The sequence below is a fragment of the Lynx rufus genome, unplaced genomic scaffold (genome assembly GCF_022079265.1).
Source record: "Lynx rufus isolate CCGP_SWC_20201006 ecotype Redwood Valley unplaced genomic scaffold, mLynRuf1.p SCAF_16, whole genome shotgun sequence".
In the NCBI taxonomy this organism is placed as follows: Eukaryota; Metazoa; Chordata; class Mammalia; order Carnivora; family Felidae; genus Lynx; species Lynx rufus.
In genome coordinates, this window is record NW_025814830.1 from 27053752 (window position 1) to 27067646 (window position 13895).

Here is a 13895-nt window from a genome sequence, read left to right on the forward strand (position 1 = left end):
TTATTGCTGATTGCGGAATCCTTTCTCATTTTAGTAAGCACTATCTTCATTTCAGAAAAGGATATAACTAATTCAATAGCAAGAGTTTCTAAAAATTCTTCCATACTTTTGTATTCCATTGAGATAGTCTGTTGTTAAATGCCTTTTGTATAATGCATTTTGTGCTATTTTGTAAAATAAATTGAATCTATAACTTTTCATTTTTTTATAGGCCCAAGCTCGTTGCCACAGAATTGGTCAGAATAAAGCAGTTAAAGTCTACCGACTAGTAACTCGTAACTCCTATGAGAGAGAGATGTTTGACCGAGCCAGTCTGAAACTGGGTCTAGATAAGGCTGTGTTACAGAGCATGAGTGGAAGAGAAAGTAATGTTGGTGGTGTATGTATATTTTCTTTTTACTTGGAGCTTTTATGTTCTTATTTGCTTTTAATTTAACGTCAAGTTGCGTATCATTTTATTCTGGTCCATCCTGAACACTAAATAGATGCTTTTATGTAAGGAGGCATTTCAGAATAGACCCATATTTAGCTAATGCTTGTGAATCATTTTCTGTCATATTGCTACAGGCCTTGTGAACTCTGAGAATGTGTTTTCAAGGTAGAAAGTCTTTGCTGTGCTTTTAGGTTGTTTGTATCATGGCATAGCAAAACAGAATTGGTGAATTTTTCTGCATTATTTCTATAAACAGTTTTTCAGCTTTTTTTCGGTGTCAAACTACTGGCATTGGCTTTGTTTTGTTATAAGTAAGCTTTTTTTGGCATTTTTTTTCCCTCAAGATTGTTGTCTCATATCTTATGCTTGTAACAACTGTAGAATCCTACTAAAAAGAACATTGAGAGGTTACCTGCCCTATAGGCTTTGTTGTAACTGAAGCTATTATAGGTACAAGGCAAATCTTACTTTAAAGATAATAAGGAAAAGTCAACAATTTCAATGTATTCTTTCAGAGAATTCTTTCTTATTTATACTGTAGACCCAAATGCAGTTTAAACATGACTCTGTATTTTGAAATTTTTTAGGGGTGCTTTCTCATTTTATGAATTTCAAAATAATATTGTTACCAAAACTATTTTCTCTTTAGATTCAACAGCTTTCCAAAAAGGAAATAGAAGATCTGCTTCGAAGAGGTGCATATGGTGCTATTATGGAGGAAGAAGATGAAGGCTCTAAATTCTGTGAGGAGGATATCGATCAGATTTTACTACGTCGTACAAAAACTATCACAATTGAGTCAGAAGGACGTGGGTCAACATTTGCCAAGGTAACAGTGAGTGATATTTTATAAATATACCAGTAATGTTTACTACTAAAAATAATTCCACTCTTACTCTACTAATCATTTGCAGGGTACCTACTTAATGTTTACGAAGTAAATAAAATGTTCTTTTCCTTCATTTCTTTTTTCTGATTTCTCATATCAAATTTCACATATACTGGAGTAAGAATAATAAGCAGGAATAGTTCTATGTATTAGAGTAGAACACTCAAAATAAGATTTAGAAATTAAAGAACATCTATGCTGAAGTCAGAGCAAAATGTAAGAATGTAGGTTAAATCGTCTTACGTTAACTGACAGTAATTTCAAGTACTTAAAGAAGAGAAAGGATTTCTAATTTCATCTTAAATATTTAAATCTAATCTGGGGAGTGGAAAATTTGTGTCTGGAAAGGAAGTGTTAATAACTACCTTACTTGGGGAAAACATTTCAAAAGTTTACTAAATTCCTAGATTCACCTCTACCCCCCCCTTTTTTTTTTACAAAGAGACATGATAAACCTATATCTTATATTCATCTGAAAAGTTTATTATTGCAATATTCTGTGTCACCTGCACTGATTCATACAGGCTTTCTCCTTTTCCCTTTACTTCCTTTCTGTATCCCCCTGTCCACTTTCAACCTGGAAGTCTATCTTTATCTTTATGGAGAGCTCTGTGTTACAGCAGGTAGTATAGAGACTGTCTCCAAAATAATATCAGTCTTCAAATGAAAATTTTTCTTTTATATTCCTTCAGCAAAAATGAAATCATGTGTCAGGTGCTTTGCTAAATACTGGGAATACTAAAATGAAAGGGTTCTAGTTGCTGAAAAAGTAGAGAAGAAAATGATTAATTTTGCATAAAATTGAAGAGCCAGAGAGTCAGGAAAGCCTTTGCAGAAAAATAACATCTGAGTCTGAAGGCAGTGTGAATTTCATTGTGTTACAGAGAGCATCACAAGAAATGAATCCTGTGTTGCTAAACTATAAGGAAGATTTCAAGGACTATGCATAGGCATGTGTAGATGCACAGGGAGATGAAAATGAAAGGATTAGGGAAGGTTAGATCCAAATTGTGAAGGGCTGAAAAAATTCCATTTTGAGGAATTTGAACTTGATCCCGAGGCAGTTAAAAAGCTTTTAAATCCCTTCAAGCAGAAAATGGACAAAATGAATGCAGTTTAAAAATTTAATGCTAGCAGCAGTGTAGAGAATGAGTTTGAAAGGAGGAAAAACTAAAGGCAGGGATACCGATTAGAGGCTTATATAGGATACAATGATGGGTGAACTAGGGTAGCGGAGTGCCACTTGAATCAACAGGAATTGATGACCAGTTAGGAATGTATGGAAGGGGGAATCAAAAAGGACTTGAAGATCTCAGGCTTAAGTAGCTAGAAGAGTCATGGTATCCCTAAGTAAAATAGAGAATGCAAAAGAAGGAAGTTTATGTGGAGAAAACAATATACTGAGCCTTTACAGGGGATCCAAGAGGAGGTGTCTGGGAGAGTTGTTTAGGATACAGATAGAGATTTGAGAGTTCACAAAGAATAAACCTGAAAAAAGTAGTATTGTGGAAACAAAAGGAATAGTGCAGAAGTATAAGGCTGAGAACTACAATTGGTCACGATTGGGTAGATGTACCGTGGCTTTGACTTCTTTCCTGAGAAATCTTGTTTACTCTGGGTTCCTCGGCTCTACTCAAGTTGTCAACACACTGCGTCCAGCTACTACAGAAATCACCATTGTTGGTTATTCCATGCCTAGAGAAAATCTTAAATTTGTTTTATTTTTTAGTTAATGTAGGCATATGTAAAGTGTTTAACGACCACAGGAGATTCCCAAGTTTACCATGCTAATGAGAATCATTATGAAAGTCAGAATACCAGAGTTTGAATTCTGACTCTGAAGCTGAGTGACCTTGGACAGTTAACCTTTAGGAGTTTTTCTTGTCTTTAAAGAGGAGAGCATAGGGGCATCTGGGTGGCTCAGTCGGTTAAGCTTCCAACTTTGGCTCAGGTCATGATCTCGAGGTCTGTGAGTTCAAGCCCCGCATCAGGCTCTGTGCTGATAGCTTGGAGCCTGGATCCTGCTTCGGATTCTGTGTGTGTGTGTGTGTGTGTGTGTGTGTGTGTGTGTGTGTCTCAAAATAAATAAATAAGTATTTTTTAAAAAGACAGCATAATAGTCTTGGCCTTTTCTACTTTATAATAAAGTGCTAGATGAGTATATTTTACTCAAGTATACTCTAGTCATAACCAGCTGTGCTCTAAGAATGTGAAATACTTAAGCATTTAAATTTCTATTTGAAATCCTCAGACCAGGGAGTAACTTGTATTTGAAAAAAGAGCCGGCTGAAGAGTTGCTTAAGTAGCTGAGCGAGTCCAGAGAATTTGCCTGTAGTTGTCCTAGAATTTGTTCATTTCCACAGTTGTGGGGGAATGCCACTATGTAGTGGACATTTGGCATATTAGAATATGACACCAGTATGTAGTGGCACCAAAGGTGCAAAGTTAGTAGTATTTTATACTTTTTCCTGGAATTTCCAGACTTCCTCTGTGCTCAGTTATTCTTAGTGGTTTGGATAAATGAAGTAATTCCAATCCATCTCTTTGCATTATCAAATAATTTTTAAAAGAAGCCATATATATGGAGCAGAGTGCATAATGAGACTGTTTATTTAGACTTCGTACATATCCATCAAATAAAACTCATTATTGGTAACTTGATAAGTGCTTATATCACCTGAACTTTATTTTGAGATAATTTTCATAAGGGCAATAAGGTGGATCCTAGAAATAGAAATGTTCTAGTCTGATTTTTTTTTTTTCTGGTATAGAACAAGACTTTGAATTGCTTAATTTACAAAAACAAACCAGTCTGTATCAAGCTTCAGTGGATTGCTTATTTGTAAAGGCCCTTCTGTGCACCCACTATCTTTCTGCTACTTTCTAATGTAGAAAGATGGATTTCAGCATATAAAATACCTTCCTTTGTAAATAATAAAAGGATTTAATGACTAGAAAACATTTAAGGAAAAATATTTTTGGAGGAATAAAAATGTTAAGATTTAACATTTGGAATTAATCAGTAAACCTATACCTGATAACATCTTCTACAACAGGCATTTTATTTTTATAGGCATTAATTCATTAAAATCCTTCAGAATTTTGAAAGTCATCTTGAAAATAGGCTATATGTCATTTAACAATAGCATCTAAAATTATTTAGAAATATTTTTTAATTTTATTTGAAAAGTAAATTTATCATTTTTCTTACAATGAATATAACAAAAGCTGCAATTGTGAAGGATAGTTTCTTCCAGGTAAATTATTTTAATTATCAACAGTTACTTGGTAGCAGAATAAAAGTGATTATCCACAGTAACATAGGATTTTTTTTAAGATTAGCAATCATAATCTAATATGTTCCAGAAATCTAATTGTTAATTTTTAATGGCTTTTCATATTTAATGTCTTTTCCTATTAAATGTCCATGTAAAGCAGATGCTCATTTGCTAGCTTTGTTAAATCTCAAGAAGCATGTTATCAGTGAAACTATATAGTGCAAAATAAAACCCAAAGAACTTCAGTGTTCCTGGAAGTTGATGAATCTAATTAATGAAGATTTGAAAGTATGGATATCATATGTCCTCAGTTATGAGAAATTCATTTCTGAATTAACAAGTAGAAGTCCCCTCATAGTTTAAGAATTACTTGAGCAAATTTAGATATCTCTTCCTTACACTCATTCATAATACTTTGTCATCAAATACTTCTATGCAGATGATGATGGCTACTACTTTTCATTTTATCAAGTTGGTTAGCCTATGCTGTTTTAAGTTGGATATGGGTTTTTATAATATGTATTTTATCATGAAGAGGAGTCTGGCTGTACTATTTCTTGTTGCCACTGTGACAAATCACCACAGCACACATTTATTCTCTTATAGTTCTGGACGTCAGAAGTCCAAAATGAGTCTTTACAGGCTAAAACTCCAGGTGTCAGTAGGATGGGTTTTCCCTGGAGGCTCCAGAGGAGACTCTGTCCAGCTTTTTTGAGTGCCTACGTTTCCTGTTTGTGACCATATTATTCCAGTCTCTGCTTCTATTGTCACATAGCCTTTTCCTCTTACAAGGACAGTTGTGATTACACTTAGAGCCTACAAAGCTATAGTTTTAGAGCAAGCAAAAAAAACCAAAAAACAAAAAAAAAACCCATAAAATTTAAATTCATTTCTTTTTTAAAAATTTTTTTAATGTTTTATTTATTTTTAAGACACAGAGAGACAGTGCACAAACAGGGGAGGGGCAGAGAGAGAGGGAGACACAGAATCCGAAGCAGGCTCCAGGCTCTGAGCTGTCAGCACAGAGCCCGATGCGGGGCTCAAACTCATGAATTGTGAGATCATGACCTGAGCTGAAGTTGGACGCTTAACCAACTGAGCCACCCAGGCACCCCTTAAATTAATTTCATTAAAATATTTATTGCTATCACTTCTGTTTCATAAGTATGCCAGCAAAATGTACATTTTAAACATTTATAATATTTCAACACTTATTATATAGCATCTTAATAACCCAGCCTCAAAAGAATGTTTGATGGAATGAATATACTTAATATTTGGTAAGTAGTGTCGTGAACAGAATCTTTTAAGTTTATAAGAGGCATTTAGGATTTTAATTTTGTTTCTAATTCATTTGTTAGACACAGTCTAAAGATTCAAAGTACAAATATAGACAGTGGTATAATAAAACATGTATACTTATCACTCAGCTTCAATAAGTATCAACTCATGCCAAACTTGCTTCATCATTACCTCATCCATCCTTCGTATTATTTTAAAGGAAATCCCAGATAGTATATATACAGGCATATGTATAATATATATGAAGATTTCTTTAACACACCCACAATACTTACCATTACATTCAAAAATCAAATTCACAGTGATTCCTTCATATCATTAGTGTTCCACTGTTCAAACTTGCAGACTTACCTTGAGTGTCATAAATGGCTTGTTTGCGTATAGCTGCTTTATCATCTCTTTAATGTGTAATTTTCTTTTAAAATGCCATCAAGAAGGGTTTTTTAATGAAGATTTTTATCATTTGATTATATCCCAGATAATTAAGCATTATCTGTAAGCCATTTACCAATTATATTCTCTTTTGAAAATAATTTGACTACATTCTTCCCTTTAACTCTTGTAAGTGTTCCCATGCATTTTTTAGGCTCTTTTCTTTTTTAAAGCATCACGTATCTTTACTGTTTGTTTCATTTTTATAAAGCACTTTGATGACTTCCTTTGAAGTGGCGTATCTATTTTCAAGGACTTAAGTTTCAAATAACGGTTATTAGTTTGTAAGTGACAGTGTTGAGCTGCAATATCTAAAGTTTGTTCCAACTAAAAGATTGTATGATTTCTACAATATTTAAGAAAGTAAATCATCTGTATTTTTTTTTTGTTTTTCTGTAATCTCTTAAATTTTTACAATGACTATGCAGTATTGTTGTAAGGAAAAGCGTTTTTAATGTAAAGACAGAGTGATATTTTTTTTATTTCTTTATTTCTTTATTTCTTATATCCATTTTCTTTAGGAGACCTATCTCTTTAAAAATGTGATGGAAATAAAGTAGGAGTATACCAGAAAATGAACTGTATAGGGCAAGCAGTTTTGAAATTCTTGTTCTAACCTAATTTCTTAATATTCATGTAGTATATCTAGAAAGCATATCTCTGTCCTGTGTAGCTTCTTGACCAAAGAGGTTTGATCCTTACTTACCAAAAGCTTGAGTTAAACAACAGTAATAACTTACTTAATCCTTTCCTAAAAACTCCAGCCTATGTTGGCAGTGAGCCTTTTGCCGTGAGCAGATGCTGTGCTGTTTCAGACCATAGCATTTGGAGTATCCTTTGAATGTATGTGTGTATGCTGAATTCAAATTCTATCCCCAATAAATGTGAGGAGATAATGTTGTAAATATACTTTGATAGATTTTCCTCTAAACTTCAAAACATTTTGAAAAACTGCCATTATGTATTTCAGGCAAGTTTTGTGGCATCTGGAAATCGGACAGATATTTCCTTAGATGATCCTAACTTCTGGCAGAAATGGGCTAAAAAGGCAGAAATAGATATAGATGCCATCAGTGGCAGAGTAAGTATTTCTTTCCTTTGAAATATCTATTAGGATACTTTCTAATATTATTATAATATTTTAAGGTATTCAACTGTGTACTTACTGAAATAAATTTACTTCATAAATAAATTGATGTGGAGTATCTGAATGATCATATATTGAGTTAGGCACTGCTTCAATTTAATACCTCTGGTATCTATCATGATAGGTTGTAATACAGGGAAAATTTAAGTTTGAATACTTATATTCTTAAAATTGTAATGTGTTTTTTAATTTGTAAAATGTCTTCAAATCATCAGTTATGTTTATTTTGCTCTTTAACTTTGTTTCCTTGGAGTCCGCTCCCATTAATGATGATCCAGTCAGATACAAAAGGAGAAAAAAAAAAAACAGTCAAGAAAGTGGCAAAACTATTTCTTTTTTAACTTTACTTAGAGCTAAGAAAGGGCCAAAAAGCTAAAATACAATTTGTAGAACTAATAATAACATAACTGTTTACTTCATAAGACACCTGTCTAATTATGTATAGGAATCAATGTGAATCTTATCTATTAGCAAGATAACTGCTAAATGATTGAAAGAATTCTATAGTAAGCATTGATGCATGGGATCTATTTTAATAGATAGTCTTTTTAATTAAAATGTAAAACTTTACAATGAGAAATAATACCACTGCCATACACAATCGTTACTATTTAATGTGTTTCAGAAATATGTGTAATTGTATGTGAAACAAATAAGTAAATTTGAAACAATATTTATAAAAACATCATTATTTACATATGGCATGTTTATATGTCTAAAAAGGCAATGGAGGGGCACGTGGGTGGCTCAGTTGGTTGAGCATCTGACTTGGGCTTGGGTCATGATCTTGCAGTTTGTGAGTTTGAGCCACATCGGGTTTGCTGCTCTCAGCCTGTCAGCGCAGAGCCTGCTTCAAGTCCTCTGTCCCCCTCTGTGTGCTCCTCCCACACTTGAGCTCTCTCAAAAATAAATGAGCATTTAAAAAAAATAAAAATAAAAAGGCAGTGGAATCTGGAAGCAATGGAATTTTTTACTCATTAAAAGTATAGGAGCGCCCTGATGGCTTAGTCGGTTAAGCCTCCAACTCTTGATTTCAACCCATGTCATGATCTCACGGTTCATGAGATCAAATCCCATGTCTGGCTCTACACTGATAGCACGGAGCCTGCTTGGGATTCTTTCTGCCCCTCTCCTCACTCGCTCCCTCTCACTCTCTCTCTCTTTCTCAAATAAAATAAACATTTAAAAGTAAATAAGTGAGTTTAATGAATTAACTTGATAGAAGATAAATACACCACTTAGCCTTCTTAAATATTGGTACTAACAGAAGTAGAAAAATATAATGGAAGAAAACACCTATTCACAGAAGGAAAAAAAGATACAAAACACTTAGGAGTATACTTACTGACAGATGTATGTGATTTAGTTAAGTAAATTATCAAATTTAATTGGGAGATTTGTCAGTTGGCAAGAAAACTACATATTTTAAGCATTTTAAGAGTTTGTAAACATAGGGGCACCTGGGTGGCTTAGTCGGTTAAGTTTCCAAGTTTAGCTCAGGTCATGATCTTGTGGTTCATGGATTCGATCTCTGCATTGGGCTCTGTGCTGACAGCTCAAAGCCTGGAGCCTGCCTCGGATTCTGTGTCTCCCTTGCTTTCTGCCCCTCCCCCACTCGTGCTCCATCTCTCTGTCTCTGTTAAAAATAAAAAAATGCATTTTTTTTTAATTTTTTTTCAACGTTTTTTTATTTATTTTTGGGACAGAGCGAGACAGAGCATGAACGGGGGAGGGGCAGAGAGAGAGGGAGACACAGAATCGGAAACAGGCTCCAGGCTCTGGGCCATCAGCCCAGAGCCCGATGCGGGGCTCGAACCCACGGACCGTGAGATCGTGACTTGGCTGAAGTCGGACGCTTAACCGACTGCGCCACCCAGGCGCCCCAAAAAAATAAATAAATGCATTTTTAAAAAATTAAAAAAAAGAGTTTATAAACATAGAAATGCAACCAAAATCAAAATGTTAAGTTTTTTCATATAACCAGACAATATGTAAAGTTTCCCTGGAAAAATGAATTGTCAAGAATATTAAATGTTTATTTTAAATGCACTTTTAGGAACCTGTCTTACAGCAATAATCATACAGGTACAATGATAATACAGTACAGTGATGTTCATTGCCACATTTTTTTGTTTTAGAAAAAACTTACAAACTAAACCTCTTACGATAGAGAATTAGTGCATGCATTACTGTCTAATGCAATAAGTAAAAATAATCATGTAGATCCCTATGTACTAGTGATATAGAAAGAGCTCCAACACAGTTAAATTTAAAATATGAGGGAGATATAGAACAATGCCTATAGTGTGATATTTGTGAGTTTTCAAAAGTCTCTGTTGGGGATCCAGAGACACTCGTATGCATTTATGCATTCATCCAACTATGAGTCAAGTGCCATTCTCACATTAGGGACAGTGTGCCCAAGACAAAGCAACCACTGCTTTTACACAACTTATGAATTCTCGTAGGTGAGACAGAAGTAAACAAGTGCATAAGATAGTTTCAGAGAGGGAAGAAAATGAAACAGATGGCAGAGAATGCTGGGAGGTGTAGAGACAGCATTAAGCGACGTGGTCAAGGGAGGTCACTCTCAGTTGTGCTGAGATTGAATGACCAGAAAGAGCCAATAATGTAAAGACATGAGGAAAATCTTTCAAGGTACAGGGAATGGCAGTAAGCCATTGGTGGAAATAAGCTCTGGTATTCCAGAAATAGAAATGACATGGCAGTGTAGGCAGTGAGGAGGTGATAGGCAAGGTTAGAGACCATAGATATGGGTCACATTATAGGGCCTTGTATATTACCTTGGGGAGTTAAGCACTTTATAAATAAACTTTTATAAGCACTTACTCATTTAATACTTGTACAGTTACATTTTCTTATTTATGCTTTGAAAAAGACATTTAAAGGTTTTCTGAAAATGAAGTACAAAGAAGGCAGACTAGCATTATTTACTATCTATTAAAACATAATGTATTATAAACATGATTAAAACAGCATGCTACTGAGAAAAAGATATAAAGAGTAAGAACAAAATAACAGAAAAGGATCAAATTATAAGTTTTAATAAAGAAATATTAGAGAAAAAGGCATTATATAATAATCATGACTAGAATATTGAGTTAGCCTTGGGGGAACTTTATAATGATATACTCTATACCAAGTAAACTCCAATTTGCGATAAAAAAATTTTTTTTAATTCTTTGAAAGCATGAAAAAATGGAAAAACTAGATTTCTGTTTTATCAAATACTTGGTGGGAAAACATTCTAAATTAGAAAGAAATCACAAAGGAAATGTTTGGCATATGCAAATACATAAGACTACTTAAGTACTTTTTCCATTAAGTACTCCAAAGTACTTAATGGAAAATAAAAGGGCAGTTAGACTGGTGAGACTTATTTATAGCAGAAATTTATATGAAAGTCAATATTGTTATTATATGAAAGCTCATATAAGGTGATCAAAAATACATCAAACCTCAAAAGATTGTGGGCAGAAGACTTGAAAATTTACTCAAAAAATACAGTTAGGGTTTTTTTTTGTTGTTGTTGTCTTTAAAGAAGCTGGGGTGGGGCAAAAGGACAACTCTTTCTTACTGAAAAAAGGCCGATTAACAAATATAGAAGGCATAAGAGAAGAGTTCTACCATGTATTGACCACAGTAATAATTGTAGCAGACAAGACCCATTGATGAATTCTAAAATTAGTGGGTAAAATTGAAGGAGAAACAGACTTTTTACATATTCTCAAAGAATATCTTCCTAACTTGGAAATAATTTCATTGAAGGTAAAAAACATGTCAACTTAAGTTGTTTTGAATGAGTTAAACTGAATTAAACATGGTGAGGTTCATACACTTAATTACCTTGCTTTTTGTGTATTAATATAACTCTTTTAGAAAGGACTAAAACATGTTTTTGGATCTATAAAATATTTAAATCCTTTGACCAGTATTGGTATTTCTAGATATTTCCCTTTTTTGGATTTATCTTTAGGATAAACTTAGATTACAAATATTTATTTTAATGGGGCACCTGGGTGTCTCAGTCGGTTAAGCATCCAACTTCGGCTCAGGTCATGGTCTCACGGTCTGTGAGTTTGAGCCCCGCGTCGGGCTCTGTGCTGACAGCTCGGAGCCTGGAGCCTGCTTCAGATTCTATGTCTCCCTGTCTCTCTGCCCCTCTCCCATTCATGCTCTGCCTCTCTCTGGCTCAAAACTAGGTAAACATTAAAAAAAATTTTTTTTAACAAATATTTACTTTAGCATTATTTATTTTAAAAATTGAAAACAAAGGCTCTTGGGGGGCTCAACCTGTTAAGCATTCAACTCTTGATCTCAGCCCAGGTCTTGATCTTAGGGTTGTGAGTTCAAGCCCCTCTTTGGGTTCCATGATGGGTGTGAAGCCTACTTAAAAATAAGGCGAAAAAAAATTGAAAACTATCTAAACTATGAATTAGGTAAAGAAAACTAAGATGCATAAATATAGTTTAAAAATATATTATGGTTATTATATAAAGCATAACACAATAACTCTCATATTAATGATAAGGCCAAATACCAAATTCTTTTCATCCTATGACTGTGATGTCACAATATTATATGTGTATGGTAATAAGCATTTTAAAGGAATATAAAAATTTTTAAGTTGATCTGGTAGGTTGATGAAATTGTTAGTAATTTCTTTTTCTGACTTTTTGTAATTATTTTATTGTTTGTACAATTTGAAAGGTGAAGATATAAAACATTGTTATAAACAAAATAGTAAAAGGACCTTTAAGTAATAGCTGTTAACAATTTTACAGAACAGCTTGGTTATTGACACTCCAAGAATTAGGAAGCAAACAAGACCCTTTAGTGCCACAAAAGATGAGTTGGCGGAATTATCTGAAGCCGAAAGTGAAGGGGATGAAAAGCCCAAACTCCGGAGACCCTGTGATCGTTCCAATGGCTATGGAAGAACTGAATGCTTTAGAGTAGAGAAAAATCTTCTAGTTTATGGGTAAAAAAAATTTTTTAATATTTCTTGTTAATAGTCTATATAAAGTTACAGAAAATGTACACGGTATTCTAGTGTATTTTTTCATCTTGTTAGAATCAATAAAAATCTATTTTAAGTAGATTTAAAATACCCTACATTTATATGCTTAACATATATTTAGTAGCAGAATGATGGAGTATCCTTAAGTTTTAAATTATAAATGTATCACTGAAGTCAAATTCCTTGTTTTTCTGAGAGTTGCATATTCAATAATATAAAATGGATAATCTTGTTATCCATTATTGAATAAGACACACTTGAAATCACTATACCATGGTTCTGCATTTTACACTCAGGGAAAAAACTTTATTAGGTACATCCTATTCATGACAAATGTGTTTTTTGTAGTTTTCAAGCCTTTTATCCATGAGTTCTGTTTTTCTCTAGAACTTGACTAAATATTAATGTAAGTTTACCTTTTTTAACCAGATGGGGCCGATGGAGAGAGATTCTGTCTCATGGTCGTTTTAAAAGGCAGCTGAATGAGCATGATGTAGAAATAATTTGCCGAGCCCTCTTAGCTTATTGCCTTGTTCACTACCGAGGAGATGAGAAAATTAAAGGCTTCATATGGGATCTCATTACTCCAACTGAAGATGGGCAGACACGAGAGCTACAAAATCATCTGGGTAAGAACATTCTTTCTTATTACATTTATGTTTAGTTATATAGGTGGCACCATAGTACCCTATAAAGTGTTGAAGCACTGTAGAGTTAACACTAATGAATCCTTAAGCTTCACGCTCAATTCAAGTTCCAACTTAGAAAATACTAGTGTTATCAGTTTGGTTGGGTTTCACATACAGGTTTACGTGCAGTTTGGTTATTGATCCAACATAAATCCGTTCGCAGGTTGTTGTCTCAGAAGTCTTCCCTCATCCATGTTCATATAGATCTATCTCATTTTTAAAACTCCTTTTTAGTAGTTCATAGTGTTGCTATTTATTTAGCATCTGCTTTTAATGATGGGCACTTAGGCCATTTCTCACTGTAGAGAATTAAAAAACAAGTTTCAGTGAAGATCCATCTGCGTTTATCCTTGTTCATGTGACTAAACCTGTCGCTAAAATAAATACCATGAAATGGAATTGTCGAAGGATAGCTTATGTACATCCTTAGTACCTAAAATGTGGTCTATGGGTTAATAGCATCAGCATCTCCTGAGAGCTTCTTAGAAGTACAGAATCTTGGGCCTCAGACTTACTGAATCAGAAACTGAACTTTAACAAGTTCCTTAGCAATTAGTATGTATATTAAAGTTGAGAAACACTGATGTATACATTTTAAGTTTTCATAAATACTTTAATTTGCCATCAGATATGACTATACCAGTTTACAACTGTAAATTGTATATATAAGGTATATATAAGTCC

At 33.8% G+C, this 13895-nt stretch overlaps 1 protein-coding gene across 6 annotated transcripts in view; it reads left to right on the plus strand.

Annotated features, from left to right (window-relative positions):
• Nucleotides 1-13895, plus strand: part of CHD9 (chromodomain helicase DNA binding protein 9) — a 156464-nt gene that overhangs the window by 96416 nt on the left and 46153 nt on the right. For all 6 annotated transcript variants that reach the window (XM_047078400.1, XM_047078402.1, XM_047078401.1 and 3 more), the window contains exons 17-21: nt 212-379; nt 1083-1262; nt 7305-7415; nt 12287-12483; nt 12952-13151. In XM_047078400.1, coding sequence (XP_046934356.1) covers nt 212-379; nt 1083-1262; nt 7305-7415; nt 12287-12483; nt 12952-13151 — 856 coding nt within the window. The remainder of the gene's footprint in view (nt 1-211; nt 380-1082; nt 1263-7304; nt 7416-12286; nt 12484-12951; nt 13152-13895) is intronic.